Source organism: Sceloporus occidentalis, unplaced genomic scaffold (genome assembly GCF_023333645.1).
Source record: "Sceloporus occidentalis isolate IW3139 unplaced genomic scaffold, rSceOcc1.0.p SCAF_5, whole genome shotgun sequence".
NCBI classification, from domain to species: Eukaryota; Metazoa; Chordata; class Lepidosauria; order Squamata; family Phrynosomatidae; genus Sceloporus; species Sceloporus occidentalis.
Genome location: NW_028316985.1, coordinates 144,293,346 through 144,316,022, shown reverse-complemented (window position 1 = coordinate 144,316,022; position 22,677 = coordinate 144,293,346). Strand labels below are relative to the sequence as shown.

At 39.2% G+C, this 22,677-nt stretch overlaps 1 protein-coding gene across 3 annotated transcripts in view; it reads right to left on the bottom strand.

Annotated features, from left to right (window-relative positions):
- Positions 1 to 22,677, bottom strand: part of ZNF827 (zinc finger protein 827) — a 154,035-nt gene that overhangs the window by 19,778 nt on the left and 111,580 nt on the right. For 2 of the 3 annotated variants that reach the window (XM_089525729.1, XM_089525730.1), the window contains exon 9: positions 323 to 460. The exons of the other annotated variant lie outside the window; for it this stretch is intronic. In XM_089525729.1, the coding sequence (XP_089381855.1) occupies positions 323 to 460 (138 nt within the window). The remainder of the gene's footprint in view (positions 1 to 322; positions 461 to 22,677) is intronic. 3 annotated transcript variants of the gene reach the window in all.

The window sequence follows — 22,677 nt, the reverse complement described above, 5'->3', positions numbered from 1 at the left end:
AAGTAACATTTCTAAACCCTGGTTTTCCATTGAGGTTAGAAATGAAAGGGAGGAAGGGGGAGAGATAGGTTTCTCTGGGTGTGGCCCAGGAGGCATCCAGGTGCCAATCCTTAATATAGGGCATGTATGCACAATCAAAGCAAGAGAGAGACAAATATTTTTTTAGTTACTGGGTAAAGACAGAATACCATCATTTATGAGTGTTGCAAAGTATACAGAGGATAATGCAATCCACCGTTATTTGCACGCAAATAAATGTTCATTGTTGCTATGAAAAAAATTAGAGAAAGTGTGCAACACTATTTTTGAAAAAAAGTGTTACCTGTGTGCAGGGAGAGATGTCGGGACAACGTCTGCTGTCGGCCAAACACTTTTCCACACACATCACAGGGAAAGAGCTGGTCATTAAATTTCCAAGGTGGCAAACCATTTCCAGCCTCCAGCCCTATCTTCTCTGTATCTATTCCCCAAAAAAGGAGAAAATACAGTTCTAGTATTAATTATTCAAAGGTGTTCTTGAGTTCATGCTGTCTCACTAGATAAGTCATGGACAATGCAATACCACTGTCCCATAGTGCTCATGGCATATGGATGTGATCCTTCTGAAAGTCTTAATCGAACTTAATGACAGCCTTACATATTATTCCTTTATTATACAAATCACACTATAAAGTAAAATGGATTAGCCTCAAGTTGACCTGCAAGACTTTAAAAAGTAGTAGCAAAATGCCAACGCAGTTCTCTGTTTTACATTAATCTTTCAAGTTGACACCTAAAGCCTTTCACTTTCAATCTGAAAACAACTAGAGCATATCAGTCTGTGCTTGTATTTATTAATTTATTTTACCCCAAACATTGCTCCCATGGTAACCTTTGTAGCCTAGAAACTTCCCTTAAGACGAAGCTTTCCAGTTGCCCCTTGTTTTAGAGCCAGAAAATATGAAAATCATGTTGTGACTGTTTTGTAGCTGTCCCATGCTTCCTTGAGCCAGTGCTGTGTAGTGGTTTGAGTGCTGGACTAGGACTCCAGGAACCCAAGGTTCACATCCTTCCTCAGACCTGGTGGAAACTCAGCTGGGTAATCTTGGGCAAGTCCCACTCTCTCAGCCTCAGAGGAAAGCAATGACAAACCCCCTCTAAATAAATCTTGCCAAGAAACCCCTCTGACAGGTTGCTGTAAGTTGGAGTCAACTTGAATGCACATAACAACAAAATTCATACTTCCTTAATACTGTATGATAGATAAGGCAGCTGAAACAGGTACTTTAGGAGGACAGGAAGTGAGGGGGTTTCAGAAACAAATTCTCGTTGTTGCCCCCCCCCCCCATTCTTTTGGGGCAGATGGGTTTTGGATAAAGCAGGTATGCATGCATTAGCATTCCTGGTGTATCCAATGTGTGAATTCTAAGGGACCAGCACTGCCCTGGCTTCAAGGCATCAGAAATATACCAAGAGCTACCACATCTCTAAAAGCTCCCTGACTGACTACTGATACCATGATCCAAACAGAAAGAGCGAGGCCCAAAGCTGTTGTCAAAAGTGACTGAGCAATAAAACCTTTCTTGACTATGTGACCAAAACACATGGAAAGCCAGGAAGAGGAAATCAACAAAACTTGATGAAAGTTAATGGTGTAGGATAACTTGGACAAGAGAATCCTGCCACCTTCATTGCCTTCCTTGGTGGCCTCTCTGGCTGATGGCCTATTACAATGCTTATTTATTAATTATTTGTTTAATTTATATCCTGTCTTTCTCCCTTCGTGGGATTCAAGGCAGCAAAGTTCATGATGGTCTCTGACTTGCTAATTCTTCACTTTCATGGGCTCTAAAGTCTCACAATAAGGTTATCTCTTGCTTTTTTTTTTTTTTTTAAAAAAAACCCAGTTCTCAGATTTCCCCTGCAGGAGTGGAGAAATGCCTCTTTCTCCTCCAAGAAGGGGCAGTCTCTGGTCAAGCCTGAATGTCAGCCAGCTCCACCAAACAACTTTTCATTCTTTCTCTACCACTTAGTTCAGACTCACACTGCAGTTCACAGCTCCAGTCCAGCAGTTGTCTAGGACCAACCTCTCCTCCTCTTTCCGCAGAGCTTCGAGTTGTTGCATGCTGTCATTGTTCTCTGACACCAACCCACCTTCTGTTTCCAACATGACCAACTGAGCCACTTACATCATCCCAGCCAACCATGCTATAGAAGGTATGGTTGAGTGAGAAGCTGCACTATTCTTGGCCCAAATACGTAACACCACAGTGAGCAACCCAAGCAATTGTGTCAGAGGTGGAGCATTGGAGTTGCACAGTTGCACTGTTACTGAGCTCCTTGGTGTCCAGTCAACTCCTAATAAGATCAGAGTCTCCATTTCTGGGACCATGGCACATAGGTGATGCCCCAAAGTCAATGTCACAACTATTTATACTATTTCATCAAGACTGGTAAATTCAAGACTATTGCTGGATGTTCAGGCATTAACATGAAATCATATTTAACACGAACCTTAAGTAAGACTCTTTTTCCAGTATGGTTTCCCCAAGAAACCAAAGGTATGCTACTTTGATTTCAGCCTGTCACAGTTGTTAGAAATGTATTTTTAAGACTTACAAAAGGAGTTTAATGACACCAGCAGTTATTGCTGTGCCTATATGTTCTTGCATCAACATTATTGACTTCATAGCACAAAATGTGCAACACTGAGGAGTTGAACTATAAACAATGGAGAAAAGCTAAACAGAACAAATTACTGAACTGTGAATTTGCTTTTTAAAGTAATCATTTTATGGGATTGTAGTTTTTTTTAAAAGGGATCGTGGCAACCATTACGGTGATCAAACCTGACATTCTTAGAAGATGCTGTAAAAATTCACCTAGCCATTTCTAAATACAGCCCATAAGCTCTGTTGAGTTACAGCATAACTTATCGAGAAAGATACCAATGTGATTTAAAGACCCGTAGATATGCAAACCAATATAGCACACAGCTATTTCGCCCTGCAGTTTTTCAATCAGCAATTAACTTTTTGTTAGAATGATAGAGTTGAAAGAGATCACAAGGGCCATCCAGGTCAACCCCCTGCCATGCAGGAAATCATAATCAAAGCATCCCTGACATATGGCCATCCAGCCTCTGTTTAAAGACCTCCAAGGAAAGACACTTCACCACACTCCGAGGAATCATGTTCCACTGTTGAATAGCTCTTACTGTCAAGACATTCCTCCTAATGTTGAGGTGGAATCTCTTTTCCTGTAGCTTGCATCCACTGTTCTGTATTCTAGTCTCTGGAGCAGCAGAAACCAGCCCTGGTGGTGCAGTGGTTAAATGTCTGTACTGCAGCCACTCGCTCACAAATCATAAGGTTGCGAGTTCAATACTAGCAAAAGGGCTGATGCTCGACTCAGGCTTGCATTCTTCCAAGGTCGCTAAAATGAGTGCCCAGATTGTTGGGGGCAATTAGCTTACAATTTGTAAACTGCTTAGGGAGTGCTTAAGTGCACTGATAAGCGGTATAGAAATGTACTTGCTATTGCTATTGTTCCATCCTCAATGTGACACCCCTTCAAATACTTAAACAGCACTTTCATATCACTCCTTAACTGTCTCTTCTCCAGGCTAAACATCCCCAGATCCCTAAGTCTTTCCCCATAAGGCATGGTTCCAGACCTGTCACCATTTCGGTAGCCCTCCTCTGGATACGCTCCAGCTTCTCAACATTCTTTTTGAATTGTTCTGCCCAGAACTGGACACAATATTCCAGGTGAGGCCTGACCAAAGCAGAATAGAGTGGCACTATTACTTCCCTTGATCTAGACACTATACTTCTGTTGATGCAACCTAAAATTGCATTGGCCTTTTTAGCTGCCGCATCGCACTGTTGACTCATGTTCAACTTGTGGTCTACTTGGACTCCTAGATCCTTTTCACACATAGTCTAATTAAGCCAGGTGTCTCCCATCCTATATCTATGCATTTCATTTTTCTGCCCTAAGTGCAGTATCTTATATTTCTCTGTGTTGAAATTCATTTTGTTAGCTTTGGCCCAGCTTTCTAATCTATTCAAGTCTTCTTGAATTTTGATCCTGTCCTCTGAGGTATTAGCTACTCCTCCTAGTTTGGTGTCATCTGCAAATCTGATAAGTCTGCCTTCTATTCCTTCATCCAAGTCATTGATACAGATGTTGAATAGCACTGGGCCCAGGACAGAACCCCCCAGCACTCCACTGGTCACTTCTCTCCAGGATGAAGAAGAGCCATTGGTGAACACCCTTTGGGTTCGGTGGTCAACCAGTTACAAATCCATTTAACAGTTGCATTGTCTAACCCATATTTTACTAGCTTGTTTGCAAGAATGTAATGGGGAACTCTGTCAAAGGCCTTACTAAAATCAACATATGCCATATCCACAGCCTTCCTTCCTTACATCTACCTCTATGACTTGTTTTTCAGAAACCCATGTTGATAATTGTTGGGATCCTCTTTTTTTCTCTTTTTGAAAATGGGGATGTTTGCCTTCCTCCAGTCTGCTGGGACTTCTCCTGTTCTCCAGAGTTCTCAAAAATTATTGCCAATGGCTCTGAGATTACATTTGCCAATTCTTTTAATACTCTTGGATGTAGTTCATCTGGTCCCAGAAACTTAAATTCATTTAGATTAACCAGGTATTTCTGTGCTTCCTCTTTACTTATTCTCTGCTGCATTTTTCCTATTGTGTCCTCTGCTCCACTTCCCTCAGGTTGAGCACCCTTTTCCTTTTCTGAGAAGACTAAGGCAAAGAAGATGTTAAGTAATTATACCTTTTCTTTGTCCCTTGTTAGCATTTCGCCATCTTCTCCACGTAATGGCCCTACCATTTCCCTCTTCTTCCTTTTACTAAAGACATATATAAAAAAAACACCCCTTTTTTATTGTTCTTAACCTCTCTAGTAAGCCTGAACTTGTTCTGTGCTTTTGCTTTACTGACTTTTCCCTTACACGTGCTAGCTACTTCCTTGAATTCTTCCTTGGTTATTTCCCCCCTTTTCCATTTCTTATACATACCCCGTTTAAAACTTAGGTGTGGGACAGACCGCCTGAAAAGGGTGGACTGCTGCTGGCCTAAATTCCTCTGGAGGGAAAAGAACTTGGAAAAACCAGGTTCTCTTTGCACCGCAGGATTGATGTAATGAGTGCACCACATAAGCGTCACATGGCAATATGTGAACACCATGCAGCGCTTGCGTAACAATTGCGTAACACCTGCCGCGCAGTCCCTAACCCTAAAATCGATGCCAGCACGGAGCATTTGTGCGGTTTGTACCAAGCCTTAGCTCAGTTGAAAGTTCAACAAGGTTAGATGGAAATTTTTGTTTGAAGTTTTGAAAAAGATGGGGATGGGGAATCATTTTGTGGACTCTATTAAGCAAATTTATAAGCAGCAAAAAAATACAAGTGATAGTGAATGGGGACAAAAAACAAACATTGATATAAGCAAAGGGACTTGTCAAGGCTGTCCCCTATCCCCTCTACTGTTTATCATGGTGTTAGAGGTGTTAAATAATTCGATCAGACCTAATGGAAAAATAAAAGGAATGCAAATTAAAGGACATGAAACCAAGCTAAGAGCTTATGCTGATGACATGGCATTGATATTGGAGGACCCTTTAAGAAGCATAGAACATATGTTAGCAGAGCTAAATGAATTTGGACAAGTATCCAGATATAAGATAAACAAAACTAAAACGGTGATGATAATCAAAATATCTAGGAAACGAAGAAGAAGAGGAATTGACAAAAAGATCAGGTATCCAGATTAAGAAAAAAGCAAACTATTTAGGAATATGGCTGTCAGATAAGAACTGGAATAAACTGAATATATCTCTGTTAGGAAGAATATCGGTTGTAAAAATGTCTATTTTGCCAAGGCTAATTTTTCTTTTTATGAACTTACCTACTGTAACAAATAATGGCATTTTTTCGGATTGGAATAAAGAATTAGGACGATTTGTAAAAAAAAAAAGTTCCTTAGTCATCAATGTTAGTTAATTACATGTTTGTTACTTGGAGTCAACCACTTTCCCCATTTTTTGCAGTGACAGTACGCTAGGATGCTGGCACAACTTAGTTGTTTAAAGGGTCCTGGATGAAATGGCTTAAGTAGCTACGGTAATTCCAGACCAATTCCTGAGCTAGGAAATGTTATGTTTTTGGACTATAACCCCTATAATGCCTCAGCCAGCATGGACCAGGAAGGGGGTTGCAGTCTGAAATAGGCAAGTCTTTATAAAGCTTTGACTAACTCACATTACCACCCATTACAAAACAGTGTCATTTGTGCTGACCACAAGCTGGTATAAGTAACAGACTGGTGAAGTATCTAGAATAGAATACGTAGTTTGTATTTTTGAAGTGATTGGGAATTTAGATTTTTTTGCAAGTGAAGGAAGCAAGGAAAGTGTGACAACACTTCAGCTTGGAAGCAAAGCAGAAGGAACAAGTAACATCAAATGAATCCAGTGTAGTAAGGACAGGCAGAGTTGTGTAAAAGAAGAAGGCTGGTATCCTGCTCAGTCATTACAACAGTTGTAAGCCTGTCATACAACAATGCAATTTACTTTTATGGTCTTTGAGCCTGCAAAGACCAAATGTCCCTGCACAACTTATCCAGCACAATCATTTCTGTGATGCTGGAGAATGTGGGGGGATGAGTGGAAACATATCAGTCTCTCTTACTGTTGCTGGATAAATTGTGATCCCTGCAGGTCGCAGCATGCCAGAAAGAGAGGTGGATACACCCCTGATCATCCCACTGTTCTTCAACAACATGTAAATGGACATATTGCTTTCTAAGTATTATTTTATATGTCTTAGGTTTTATCTACTTTAATATATTATCTCTTAATTGATTTATTTTACATATAATTTGATGTAAGGCATATGTGTAAATACATATTTTTGTAATCATTTAGTTCATGCCTTGTTTGTAATTATTATTTCATATGCATTGTTTCCCACTCTACATGAGTCCCTGACAAAGGGCACACAGTTATTTTCTGGTTGAAACCATTTAAGAAATAACAGGTTTTATATATCTTGAGACTCCAGTTCTCCTTTCTATAATGAATACAGCTAGACAAAGTAGTGGGCAAAGCCTATAGAACTGGTGAACCATGCAGCCCAACCTACTAGACATGTAAGAGATGCTGAACTTCAAAATTGTACACCAGAGCTTTGAACAGTTATTTTTATGTAGTGGGCAGTACTGAGAGTTGTAGTCCAAAAAGTGTCGTTCCTAAGCTGTGATGGTGGCAGCCCCAACTAAAGTTCAACAGGCCTCCAGTTTTTGCTGCTTCTCAAAATTACAAAACCAGAATATGATCAAGCACCTTGTACGTTCATTTGTCTGGATCTCCAGCTAGCTAGATTTAATGTAGGACTACAGCTCAGGACAATCAGGCAGAATGATATGTTTATATAGACCAGTACATTCTACAGACTGGAGCGCAAATGGTAGTTCTTACAGAAGCAACTAGTGCCCCCATTATGAACCAGAAGCCCCACATTTCCCAATTCAGTTGCAATGTAGACATACTGGCAAGAAGTGTACCTTTTCCATATATACACAACTAGAATTATCTGGATAGATTGTCAGTCAAGGAGTATACATGTGAATTATTGTAATTAATTCAAGCAAGACCTGAAAGCCTGATTAACGGAGCAGCAAGGATCTATGTAGCCATCGCAACAGGCTATTTATTATAGGACACATCTCCCAGAAAAGCCACAGTTCATGTAGCACCTGGAACAACAAAAGCTTGACACTTGAAGGGTGCCCTCTGGGTGCTACCATTATCTGCTATTTGTCTTATAATAATATAAATTATCCTTAATGTGTGATTACTCACGCTTCTTTCAAATTAGCCCTTCTGCAAAGTTTAAAAGGCAGAAGGAGGGGGGAAATGGTTGAAGTATGTATCAAGCTTTTAACTTCCTTAAAATCAATTGTGAACCATTCTTCCAATTATTAGTCTTGAGTTCAAGACATTGGTCATTTGACTCTACGGCAACGGCAGATGTTTTAGCACCGCTGTTTGAGTACTTAATCAAAACAGTTCTTCAGAGGGAGGAATATCATAATGGTTATGAGAAATGTCAAGTGTATGCCAGTTCCTAAAGCATGGTCACTACAAAACTGAGTTAATTTGGACACAAAGCAAACAAGCAGACTCAATTAGAAGTCAATATCTCTCTTTAAAATTTCTCTCAGCATTGGTCATTAGCCCTCTTCTTGTCATAGTAAAGTAGCTGAAATTAGAAACCGTATATCCATATAAAAATTGTATTAAAGAAAATCGTACAGAAAACTGTAAGAGGATCCATTTTCAAATTTCTCAAAGGTGCTGAAGGCAGAGTTTTGAAAAAGCTTACATTGCACCTATCTAGAATGCTGAGCCTTTCCTGCATTAATTTCTTACAAATGCCTATTACTGAGGTGTAACCTCCTGGGATTTAGTTTGCTAATATTTTCTAATATGCTTTTCTAGCCAGTTTTGCCAGAACTAATTTCTATAGTTCGTTGAAAGACCGAAGGATACCCACCTATTGTTCCTCTTCATTCTGGAGAGGTGCCACAGAGTTCTGTCCTGGGCCCAGTGCTACTCAACATCTTTATCAGTGACTTGGATAAAGGAATAGAGGGTATGTTTATCAAGTCTGATGATGACACCAAATTAGCTATTAGCTAATATGCCAGAAGACAGGATCAGAATTCAAAATGATCTTAACAAATTAGAGACCTGGGCCAAAACTAACAAAGTTTTGGCCCAGCTCACTAATTTCAGCAGGGAGAAATATAGTTTGCTACTCCTGGGCAGGAAAAAACTGAAAGGCTCAGATACAGGATGTGTGGCCCCTGGCTTGGCAACAGTACATACAAAAGGGATCTGTCAGTCTTAGCAGACCACAAGCTGAACATCAGTCAACAGTGTGATGCAGAAGCTAAAAAAATCAATATGAGCCTAGGCTGTATCAATAGGAATGCAGTGTCTAGATCAAGGGAAATAATAATACTTTGGTCAGACTTCAGCTGGAATACTGTGTTCAGTTCTATGAACCACAATTCAAGAGTGATATTGACAAGTTGGAATGTGTCCAGAGGAGGGCAACCAAAATGGTGAAAGGCTTGGAAACCATGCCCTATGAAGAGCAACTTAGTGAGCTGAGTATGTTTAGTCTGGAGAAGAGACAGTTAAGAGGTGACGTGATAGCCATGTTTAAATATTTGAAAGGATGTCATTGAGAATATAGCAATCTTGTTTCTGCTACTCCTGAGACTAGGACATGGAATAATGGATTCAAACTACAGGAAAAGAGATTCCAACTAAACATTAGGAAGAACTTCCTGACAGGAAGAGTTGTTCCACAATGGAATATGCTGCCTACATGTAAGTGTAGTGGAACATCCTTCTTTGGAGTTTTTAAACAGAGGTTGGATGGCTATCTGTCACAGGAAGTGCTTTGATTGTGTCTTCCTTCATGGTAGAAAAGGGTTGGACTGCATGGCCCTTGTGGTCTCTTCCAACTCTGTGGTTTTCCTCATTGTCTCCTATTTCAACCATGCACTTTTTCTGAAGCAGAATATCCCAAATCCTAGCAGAAACTGAGCATTTTCAGTTGATTTGAAGACCACCAGCTGAAAATCCAAATGTAGTTTACTTCCTATGATACATATTTTAGCTACTCATTTGGTCTATTATAGTCTAATATACTTATTTGGTCTAATATAGGGATAGTATATTAGCTCTAAGGGATCCCATAACTTAAAAGAGTTAATACATCATGATCCAGAACTGTGTACACTGATGTACACACACACACTTAACTGAATTTATATAATCTGTAGAGTTGTAATATGAGTTGAGAAGGCTCTTCCTGTCTTCTGGCCATGTCACCTGTTGTTTGGATAATTTGATGGTGTGGATTCCCTGCTTGTCTGCCTGCCTCCTTCCCTTCCCTTCCCTTCCTGTCCCTTCCAAAAAAGAAGAATGGATAATTTAGGGGTGGGGTGGGTGGGTGGGAGATTGGAGTGACACATCTGTTATCTCTTATCTTTGTTCTATCGGGGTCATTTTGGGGTCTTCACTGGGCAGTGGTTCTATCACCCATGCAAACAATAAAGAAGTCTAGAATCTAAATTCAATTGTGTGCCCCAGATGGAGTAGATTGAGTGAATTTATACAAAGATTTACTTTCTATTCAGCAGCTGGCTCAATGACTCTATTCAGAAAGGTGTAAGAATTGAATTTAGTAGTTAAACTTGAGAGGAATGTGTCCACCCAGAGACAAAAGATGGCAGGACAAATAGAAAGAATGTATCTCTTAAATTCAATACTTATTCCACATGAAAAACATAGTTATTTTGAGATTATAAACATTTATAAAATTACTCTGCCCCTATAGATACCAACAATCTACTGTTTTTACGTACATCAACACTGCAGGTTGAATGCATCTGCACTCCTCTCAATCATTTTGTGTAGCAAGCACAGAAGAATTTACTCAAGAATTGTTTCTAATATCAGCACTGTTGGCAAGCAAGTATGAACACATCCCAAATAATTTTTTGCTATCCATCTGATTTCCTCCCCCAGCCCAATTTGTTTTCTTTGGATTTTAACATGTTTTTACCACAACTTAATTGTTTTAAACTGTACAAACTAGTAAAAGCACAGCTTAAACATTGTAGGGAAAGAGACCAGTGGGGAGAATTATAAAAACAAAATCGTCATCCACAGTTGAGAAAAACAATTACAAAATGGAGGTCATCTAAAAAAGATCACAAAGAATGTCATCAAAAGAAGGTAAATGTAGGCTGATATCTTTGGCTGCTTTCACCAGCTGTGCTGTCTTTTTGCCCTACAGCCTAACTAAACAGTTGACTCAACTGGTTCAAATTTATGCCCCTATAAAACCAGAAATGGCAAAAAAGGCCTCTATTTGTCTAAGTTAAAGACTAACTTTATAAATAAACCACCCTCCACTTTGTTTGAAAAGATTTCTTTATCTGTTCTCAATAAAATGAAAGCAGAGAAATGGCTTTAATTGCATGAAACACAGTTGTCTTCTAAAAGCAAAATAGTGCACATATAGCTGTGCATGCATAAACATGCACATATACAGACCCCCCCCCCACACATCTATGCATTATCATACATTCACACCCAATATTTTTGATGTAAGAAGTAATTTTCTATTATTATCTCACTCTTCACTTTGCCAACTTATGGGGGAAGGTATCATTGATGTGGGGTTTTTACATTATGGTAACTTTGCTCAAGATCCTACACATCAGCAGGGGCTGATAATATTTATTAGATATACAGCCATATGGAGTAAAAACAGCTCTATACTATATGTGGGGTGGACATATTATTATAGAATTTTCAAGATAAAGTGCATTGGAACAACAGAAGTAGGCTACATGAACAACGGCCAGCATATATAGAATTGCATAATATGTGTCCAAAGTATTATTGTGAGCGTGTTTGCTTCCATCACATGTCAAGAACAGTGATTTTCCATGACTGACTTTATGCAGTTGGAAATACATTTTATTTCTTCTGATATGAAAATCCAAAATGCAGTAAAATCAGCTGGTATTCTTTTTAATTAATAAAAGGTACAAGTGTAGAATGACTATACAAAGCTCCAGAAAGTTCTCTGCTGATGGGAAATCATGATAATTGCCTCCAAAAGTACCTAACAGAGACTCATCTCTTCCTAAACTGTTGTGGTGCAGTGATTAAATACCTGTACTGCAGCCATTCACTCAAAACCATAAGGCTGCGAGTTCAATCCCAGCTAAGGGGGCTCATACTTGACTCAGGCTTGCATCCTTCCAAGGTCGCTAAAATGAGTACCCAAATTGTTGGGGGCAATTAGCTTACACTGTTAGTTCAATATGAAGTGGTATATAAATGAAGCTGTGTTTGTTTGTTTGATTGAAGGAAAAAGTCCAAGTTTGTAGACTTATAGACTTAGCAATGGTTTTAAAAGAACCCAAAGTGAACCATACTATAATAGGAATATACAGCTCCCCCCTCCCCCACATATCCATTGATTCTTTATCTATGGATTCAACTACTCATGCTTTGAAAATATTCCAAAAATATATACATTCCAAAAAGCAAACCTTGATTTTGCTATTTTATTATGTCATTGTATATAATGGGACTTGAACATCCACGGATTTTGGTATGCACAGGGGATCACAGAACAAAACCCCAGAGGATATCAATGGCCCACTGTGTTCATGGAACCAAACCCCAGCGGATATCAAGAACCTACTCAGGAGAAGTGTTTTTGATATTTTGATGATGATGGATTGTTATCCACTATGTCCACTAATATAATGGGCCCTCCTTATCCATGGACTTGCCATCCGCAGGTTTGTGCATCTGCGGATGGCAAGCCTGTGGGGGGGGGGGGTACAGGAGGAGGAGGAAGAGGAAGACACAGCATGGCAAGGCATGAGAGGAAGAGGAGGAGGAGGAAGGTAAGCTGGGAGAAGAGAAGGAGGGGGAGGAGGAAGCCATGGCGTGGCATGACACAAGGCAGGGGAAGAAGAAGAGGAGGAAGGTGAGGCACAAGGTGGGAGAAGGAGGAAGGCGAGGCACAAGGCAAGAGGAAGAGGAGGAAATGGTGTTGGGGAGGTGGAGGAGAAGGGAGGAGAAAGAGGTGGGGGGAATAGGAGGCAGCTCCTCCAAAGTGTCATTGTCTTCAGTGATGGGGCGGAAGCATGACCACGCTACCATTGAAGTCAATGGGATTTGAACATCCATGGATTTTGGCATCTGTGGGGGGGATACTAAACAGATCCCCCGTGTATACTGAGGACCCACTGTACTGTTCTCAAGCTGGAAAACGTAGCACCTGCCCTATCTTTGTTCTTTTGAAAGCATCCAAGATTTTAATATCATGAAGCTTGACAAAGGTCAAGGAATAAACATGAATATAATGATTTGCTTTTGAGAAAGGGAAAAAAAGAGTAATGGTTTTTCTTAGTTTAATACTGATATATTAATTTAAATACCCCTTTCAATCACAAGTCAACTGTGGATCATGTTCTATATATTGTTTTATACATAACTAAACAGCCCCTGGATTGGGGCCCAAAATGAATGCTCCAACATATTAAAAACAATACAGAGCAGATATTATTGCAGTTACCTGGTGGGCATTCAACTGAGTTTATTCTTGATTGGCCAAATCACAAACATGCTCCCTTGACTCAACATTTCTCACTGTATACATTTAAAAATTAGCTGGAAGTAAACTTTGCAAGGCAACATCAAGCCTACTGGGATGTGCACTTTTCTTACAAATGTCTAATCCCAGTAAAATCCATTCACAATTCATACAACCCCTTCCTGCTTTTGATCAATGAAAACTCTGTACTTGTGGGATATATGGTACAATACGCACACATTCAAATGCACACACAACTCGACACTTGGCAAACTGTGGTCTAGAAATGGAATAGTCTTTTTATAAAAGCTGTAGCTCTGCTCAGTCTCTTAAGGAAATCCTCACAAAGCGAGCAGCAGCCAATGTAGTTTATATCTGAAGGCTTTTGGCAGGTTTGGGCAGAGGGTGGGTATGTATGACATTATCTGTGGAATGATAGCTTTGCAAACTGCATCTCAGCACAACTCGCTTCACTAGTCATTATTTCACAGAATATACTGATTTATCTCACAAATTTCCAAAGCTCACCAAACTATCCTTAAATACAACGACTACCTTAGACTCAAAACCTCTAAGTGTGCTTCTTCTTGCTACTTTACAATTATTAACAGCATTTGCAAGGAAAACAAAAGAAAAACAATTTGATGTATACAATTCTGAAGGATTATAGATATGAGGCAACTCAAAAAGATTGCTTTAGCAGAAGCAGGATGAAAACTACATCTCCTGGATACCTTTAAAGGCCTCTAACCAGGGGCATGTGGCATTATCAGCCTTGTAGTGATTATGTTTATATCCAACCACCATTTGTGGCAATTTCCCCTCAAAATCTGCATATTCTTCCCAAAGTTGTGCTGCCATCCTCAAGATTCTGTATAAGGCTGTACATTTTATTATGGCCTGGATCCTACTGCTTACTCCAAGCTACAACAGACCCACTGAATTAACTGCTAAATAGTTGAGTTAACACACAAATAAACGCCACTGATTCAGTGGATTTAATGTAGTTGGAAGTAACAACAGGATTCAGCTCCATGTCTGTTTTTTATGGTAGTTTACAGGCTCTGGTAAAGCAAACAGTTTGTGGGTACGGAAAGTTAAACAAATAATATTACTGAATGAAATTTAGTATGTTTATGATTTTATTTCTTTTAATAATATTAAACCAAGCAGTTTCAATGCAAATACAACCCAGTCTCATAGTCTCACCCTTCATCACTCAGAATCTTCTCCTCTCTGATGTCAACTTTCTAAACTTTAACAAGTTTTGTTCTTCATGCAAATTCATCTAACAATTAAATACTATTGATCCATTTTCACAGACTATTTGACCTGAATTTACGACCTAATGTAACACATTACAACATAAGACCACAAATCTTAACAGGTTATATAATGTCACAAGGCACAACACAACACTGTGCATATGAAGACATTCTAATGAATTCACTGTTAAACAGGCATATCATGAACATCAAATGATAATTGGAATTTGTAGTTTTTATGGAGGGGGATATTGTTTATTTCCTCCAAGGCATTGTCATATAATCCTGTCCCTCCCAACCTTGAAATAGTTTTGAGAGTAACTGTGAATGGGTTTCTGTGTTGAAAGACTGCAAACTTTGTTCAATTCTAGCACACAAACCAAGTTTCTGGGTTCAGAATTCTTTAATTTCCAGTGTATACGGTACTCAGGCTAGTTCGGCAATCCCTAAACTAGAAAAGAATGTGTATTTCATTGCACTAGAAAACAGAACTCACAAAGATTACAGAAAGTGGAGCCTGGCAGAAGCTGAAATTATCTCGATACATTGCTGAAGTGAAAGGAAAGGTGAAACAAAAGAAATCGCTTATCTGGCTATCAGGAGTTCAGTTTTGAGTTACAAGATGCGACAGCAAGGTAGCAGAGAACTTTAAAAAGGGATTACGAGATGATACAGGGCCAAGAAGGCCAACAGACCGGCAAATGTTTAATTCGCTGACAGATGTAGACAAAAAATGCACTAACATCCATAATTCTTGAAAAAGAAGCCTGGGACATGATTTTTTGTACACTTGTTCATTATGAATACATCAATTTTTCCTTTTTATAGGACAAAAAAGTAATGATTTGCTTTTTAGCAACAATTATAATGACAGATCCTGGAAATGTATCTGGATATGGTATTGCAAGAAATTGTAGAATCCCACTGTTCTTTCCACTGGCTACAGAAAATCCCCATTTTTATTTCTTCTATAGAAAAGGGCTGAATTCTCAGTGGTGCCAGCTAATAAAACCAAAAAAGGCAAAATAACTGTTTAGGTTTGACTTGGCTTAAGAAAGCCAGATGAATGGAGCTGTGAGTGCCAAAGGCATTGAAGATTCTTCTGCTATTATTAAAAGTACTCTTTGTCCCTACTAAGCTACCACTTACCAAGGATGCTTTAGTACAAATGCTCCTTTCTCCACTTTGATGTTGTTAACTGCTGTCAAGTCAACTTCAAGTTATGATGGTCCTATAAATGAGAGACTCCTAAGTCAACCTGTTATCAATAGCCATAGTCAGGTCTTGCAAACTCAATTCCTTGATTGCATCTATCCACAATTTTCCTACTGATTTCCTACTGCCTGGTACCTTAACAAGCATTATTGTCTTTTTGAAGGAGTCATGTGTTCTCATAATATGTCCAAAATACAACAGTATCCATTTAGTCATAATAGCTTTTAAAATGAGAGTTCAGGCTTGATTTGCTCTAAGACCTCATCTGTTGTTTGTTTGTTTTTTTACAATCCATGATATCCATAGAACTCTTCTCCAGAACACATTTTAAGAGGAGTTGATTCTCTTCCTATCAGCTTTCTTTATTGTCCAGATTTCACAACCAAACACAGAAATGGAAAATGCTATGGCACAGACAATCATGACTTTGGTATTGAATAATGTATCTTTTTCACTTGGGGATCTTGTCTAATTCCTTCATAGCTGCTCTTCCAAATCCTAGTCGTCTTCTGATTTCTTGTCTTCAGTCTCTATTTGGTTAATGATTGAGCCAAGATATAGGAAATCTTTAATTATTTCAATGTCTTCATCATCTGCTTTAAAGTTATGTAAATCATCTGTGGTCTTTATTTTGGTTTGAGTTTGGTTTGGTTTTATGAATTATTGCCCAGTTCTGTGGACAGGATTGGTTACACTTCCTAATATATTATAGTAACAGAATTTAAATGTTCAGACTGAATAATCTGGGTGAGTATTTTTTAATTAGAGCAGCCCAATACTAATGTAATTATGTGTTAAAAGAATGTATAACATGAAGTATAAAGGAGCCCTTAGTCTAGTTTTGGTTGGACTTCATTTCATACAAGCCCATTTTCTCTGCTCCTGTCCAGTTTGACAGATGAACAAGTACTGATGTTGCTCAGACAGCTATTAGGTCAGATATGAGCAAATGCCTGGGGACAAGAGCCAATTTCCGCCCCCTGCCCACTGCTTACACAGGCTGTGCCTTCCCATACCATGCCCAAATATCTTTCTTTTCCTTTGTAATCCATCTCTGAATGGTAAGCAGAAGTTACTGGGCTATTTGGGGTAATGGGGTTCCCGGAGGGTTGTGCAGGCAGCTGGGCAAGTTTTCATGTGTTTGGGGTATTTTCTGTGCGATTCTCAGCCAACAATTGCCTGAAAACCATGCTAAAAATTTAAAAAGAAATTGGGATCAAGGACTTTAGGAGACTAGTGGGGGGGGGGAGGGCTTCAAGGCACTGCAAAAGTGAGCTCCAGGGAATGCATGCTGCCCATGAGATGCACTCTGCCCATCCTGGCATTGGACAGTACACCCACAGGCTAGGAATACAATGTACATTTTTGAATGTGTGCCTTTCTTAAGTCAGAGTTAGGTTGCAATGTTCCCTGGCAAAAGTGCCCTTGTCACCACTTCAGTGGGATCAGTAGACAGTGGCTAATGATGATCTGGCACCAGCATTGCTTCTGGGGTGCTCAGCCTGTGTAACTGAACTTTCCAATACCTGAGCTCTTTAAATTTCCTCACAACTTGAGGCTTGACAGGGTTGGCCCTACCATTAAAGAGAGCAATCTGGATCACTATAGAAGAGCAGCAATTTCTTAGTCGTTGACTGGAATTAACTGTCATCATTATTCAGCTGTTTGAACCAAGCAAAAACATTAAAATTAACAGGACCTAGAATCTTGTGCCATTGCTTTTGCATCCAGTGTAAATGAAAGGCCTCATTTCCTCCCCTGACACACAGAACATACATTGGTACTGAAAATGGGGAAAATAGAACACATATGGTTCAGGGCTCTAAGATGCATTCATTTTGTTCAAAAAAAAAAAAAAAAAATTGGAGAATTTTGTCCTGAGACAATGTATGCACCCCAAATCCAATCATCCACTACCTGGGTTGGATTCTGGATTCTTTTATTTGGCTATTTCTGCACTGTCAGTTTGATATATTTTAAAAAACATTTTTATGACTGTTATTGAATCTGTACAACACCTTAAGAGCTTCTTGAAGAGAGAACCAATGCATAAATGTGCTAAATAAATAAAATGTTCATATAGGTTGTAGCTGGAAGCTATCTATTCATATAGCAGAATCTTAGGATTGTAATAAACCATCATAACTTGGCAATAATTCTAAATTATTTTGTCTCTACATCACTGCCTAGTTTTGTTCACTTCACAATAAATCTGAATGAAGCCACTTACTAAGGAGACAGGCTCACTGCGCTGACTGGGACTTGTGTATGAATAAACATAGTTAGGACTGGACTGTAAAAGAATTGTTTAATGCTTACTCTCTAAAAAGACAGATTCTGGAAACCAACCGCATCAGGAAGACATGCCTTGAACTCTAATCCCAGGAGCCAAGAGACATTTTCCTCCCAAGCCAACCTTTTCATGTAAAGTGCAGGGAAAAAAGATACAGTGTTAATGCATGGAGAGGGTAAACTCAGAATCCTGGTATCATAATCAGTTTCTAAAAACAAATTCCAGGCCTGACATCATGGAAACCAGGCTCATGTTTCAAATTGAAGCCATTTATTGTTCTAGCTGTGAAAATGACCTGGCAACATAACCTTATCTAGAGAATATGTTACGTTCCCATGGTGAAGACTAATCTGTAGGGACAGGGAGAGATACCTGGGATAAAACATTTGTAGTACTGTAGAAGAGCTTTGTAAGTTGGAACCTCAGAGTCCTTTCCAAACTGAGACAATGGTGCATACCAAATGCATGTTATTGCATACTAAGCTTAACCTCAACTGAAGCCCCATATTTATTTTTTGACTTTCAAAGTGAGATCTAGTTGTGCCCTTGTGTTTGCACATTTTCAGGGTAAAGGTGCATGTTGGTCTCAGTTGCATAATTCTTTCTGCATAGTTTTTTGGTCTTATCATATGTAACTACTGAGGTTGCTGAGGCAGTACACATCCGTTTCTCTTATAATATTTTCTGATCTCCAGGCTGCTTCTACAGCCTCTGACCAAAAGATATGGATGCCCAATACATTTTCCATTGCAGGAATAATAACAGCTAGGATGCGAGTGTGTGATTTCTGGAAGGAAAACAACACAAGGACTGAGAAGTCGCTCATTTGTTTCTTCCCCTGCAAACTGCAACTTCAGTATAAAGCTAAAATCTGTTTAAAAATCATGGAGATCTCAAAAGGACATTCATCAAATTACAGTAGTGCTGATATTTATTTATTTTTATGGATGATAACCAAATATTTCATCTCTAGTTGTTGCTGTTATCGCTTGCCACCATGAACCCCATTTTGGGAGAAAAGCAATATATAAGTACAATAAATTTTAAAAAAATAACAGTACAACCAGATACTGATTACTGGTAAAGAAATCTTATTTTGGATTTCCCTAAGACATAGTTCTACTCATAGACACAGACAGAGACACAGTATTACAGTAATCATATTTTTCTATTAACACAGCTCTGTTTAAAATGAATGGTTGCTACTCTACTTTGGTCAGACCTCACCCAGAATATTATGTCCAGTTCTGCACACCACTGTTCAGGAAGGATATTAGCAAATAGGAATATGTTCAGAGGATGACTTTCAAGGTGATACAGAGTCTGGAAACCAATCCCTACGATGAATAGTTTAGGACACTAAGTATCTTTCGCTTGGAGAAGACTGAGAGATGATATGCTGGCCATCTTTAAATATTTGAAGGCATGTCATGTAGAAGATGGAGTATGTTTGTTTTCTGCTGCTCCACAGACTAGGACATGAACCAAGGGATTCCTAAGAAAAAAGATTCTAAACATTAGGAAGAGCATCCTGATTGTAAAAGCTGTTCGACAGTGGAATAGATTGTCTCAGAGTCTGATGGACTCTCCTTGTTTGGAGGGCTTTAAACAGAGTTTAATAACAGAATGCTTTTGTTTATTCGTTCATGGTAGGAAGTTGGATTAGATGGCCTTTCCAGAACTATGACTCTATGATTCTGCATAAAGTTCTACGTTCTACATTCATACTTATTTGTTCAGACAGATATAAATGAGGGGGATGAGCACTGACTTTTTTTTTTTGCAAATGTTTACCGCAGCCTTGTAACTAATATCTGCCTATAAGTACAGGAATGACGAGTACGAACCTCTTTATAGATAGTTTAAAAATTACCTGCAGAGTAATTAGTTACTTTTGTGGCTGGGCTAACAGAAACTAACTACATTAAGTGCAACTATAACGTAGTGTGAATGGAAGAACGCCATCCATCTTAACATCATGCCACCCATATTTTGCATCAGTTGCTGATATACCCAGTAATAATCTCAAGCACCTGTGCAGTGGCACTGTATATCAATACTAACATATGATTCTTTTCTCCTTCAGCTGAATATACAAGACCTCAGCACAAACTATCAATATGCTTGAGTTGCAGTATCCATACTAGGAAGTGAGAGTCATCCTTCTGACTTTCAAATCTAAAGATTCATTTCAGGCAACTGTTAACAATTTAATCATATGTCATGAGTTTCCTTGCCGACGCAGGTCTGTTGTGATGTTATTGCTGACCTTTGTTTTTCAAAGTAATTCTTTTAATTTTTTCTTCATTTCATTTCTTCTTTATTTTGTTTCTATTAAAACCTCCCGACTCTGACTCTTTGCTTTGTCTTATTCTCTGACATTATTTCATTAAAGGTTGCTTTGTAGCGGTTTCCAGTTTTTTCTTCATGTAAGCATGGCAGTTGGTGGCTCCCACATCAGTGGTATGTTGAATCTGCTATGGATTTTAGAGAATTTGAGAGCTTTGGAGAACTTTAAAGGAGTGCTGAACCAATCTGGGAATAGAGTTCAGAACTCTGGATAGCTCTTTTCAAGTTCAGAGTTACACTTGTAGTGGATTTACCACCTCACCATCATTGAAGTCATGAGTTGCCATTCCCACATGCTGTGACTACTAGGAGCTACTTGTCTATCGCATCCAATACTATTTTTTCTTAGGATGTAATGACTGGGGGTTCCCTCCTCCCAATCATTCCTTAGTTAGAAATAAAGCTTTCCTTTAAAAGTACCTGCTACTTCCTAAACTCCTTTTACACATGACTTTAGCTCAGTTGTTGCTTGTTTAAGTTAGCAGTGGTAGAAACTACACATCCCTTTACGAAGTCCTAGTGTGTTGTGGAGGGAAAAGATCATCAAAATTCACTAGGTGGTGGAAACTGTATAGATGGTCTCAGGAGGTTCCCTTAGCTCAGCAGGAGTGGAGAAGAGTAACCTAGAAGACCAGGGAAATCAGGGATCTGGTGTGGCAGCGAGCCAAACCAGGATGTCTGTGTTTGGTGGCTGGCCCAGAGATCATTACATAGGCAATAGTTATCCAGGGTTCCAGATTTTTTATTTTCATATGAAGGATTTGTGTCTCCCAATTGCTTTAACAACAGCAGCAATAAAATGATTCTTCTCTGCCTCTGTTAAACTGGATTACAGAAATGAAGACAATGAAGGGTAAAAAGGAGTAGATTTTTGTGTGACACGACTATAAGTGTCAGTTCTGATACTCAAAATTAATTCCTGGGTTTAAGAATTTTTAAAAAGCTGAATGTACAACTTTTGCACAAGGCTTTGATGGGTAAATCTCAGAGTTCTAGTGAAAAAACAAAGCACTTCTTGCAATCCTTAAGTAGCCGCATGTCTACTTTTCACATTTTACTATTTTTTTTAAATGTGAAAAATTTTGTGTCTAGAGACCTCCGCTTTGTAAATATAAGACCTTAGCAGGATTCCCATAGAAGGCCACAACAGAAAGTGAGAGAGCCATTTTGTCAACAGTAGGATGATATGCTTACAGACTAGACATACACTATGCACAAGAGGTGTGTGCAACAGTTTACAGTTGTGCAACAAGTTGCATAACTGGATGCATTATGAACCTCCAGCTGTAGAACTAACTGCATACCCAGTTGTGGACCTGGTTGCACAATTACTTGCATAGCAGCTTGCAGATACAGTTGCCTATATCATGGCATGCTTAAGGAGCACAGGTAGAAGTGTGCAGTTGAAAAAAAATGCAATTCTGCTACCATATTGTTTTCTTCAGCTAGTGTTGCACTATATTTAGATCATACTCAGATGACAGAGACAGACACAGCTAGAAAGTGACAAGACCATGCCTTCAATCAAAGATATATGTACACAGGGATATAGATAAGTAGAAGTCACAAAAAGGACAGGAGACAAAATGTTACAGAAGGATGGGGAAACTTCATAATGCACTGGTGTTCAGAAAATGACGTTGAGACAAAGACACATGACAAATTCACATTCAAAGTTTTTCTCTGCCACAATGAGGACTAAAATATTGTAAAGTGAAGACTAAACCCATCTAGGTTCTAGCTATGACCCCAGGAGATCTCTTCAATATTTCTGAGAAGTTTTCAACACATTGTTGGACTTGCGCTGTATTCTTGCACAACCTATCTCATTGTTTAGTTCCTGCTAAGGTGAACCCACTCCTTTCCCTATATTACTATTCTTAGTTCTGCTCCCCCCCCCCCCCCATCCTACTATTCTTAGCCAATCTGCACACTCAGCTAACCCAAGCAGGAAATGCTGGCATGACTCTCAGCTACACAGATCAGCAGCTGTCTTAAGAGTAAGGACACACGTATGCCATCACTCACAGGATGTTAGGCATTATATGTCTATTGGCACTGACAACTTCCTCTATGCTGCACTCAAGATAATGTCTCAGGGAGAGGGAAAGGGTATGTCTGCCTCTGTTTGCATGCAGTTTACTTACTTCTCTTTTCAAACTAAGCACCAGCTGGTGGAGGTGCTGTCAGTTAGTAGATTTATCACTGGGATGAGATCACCTGTGCTACTCACTCTCTCAAAATTAAGCATCAAAACAGCATCCAGTATCTTGGGCCTGCAAAGCAGAAGTTCTAATTTTTCTGCAAAAACATAAGGAAGGGAAATAAAGGCCACTGGGGAT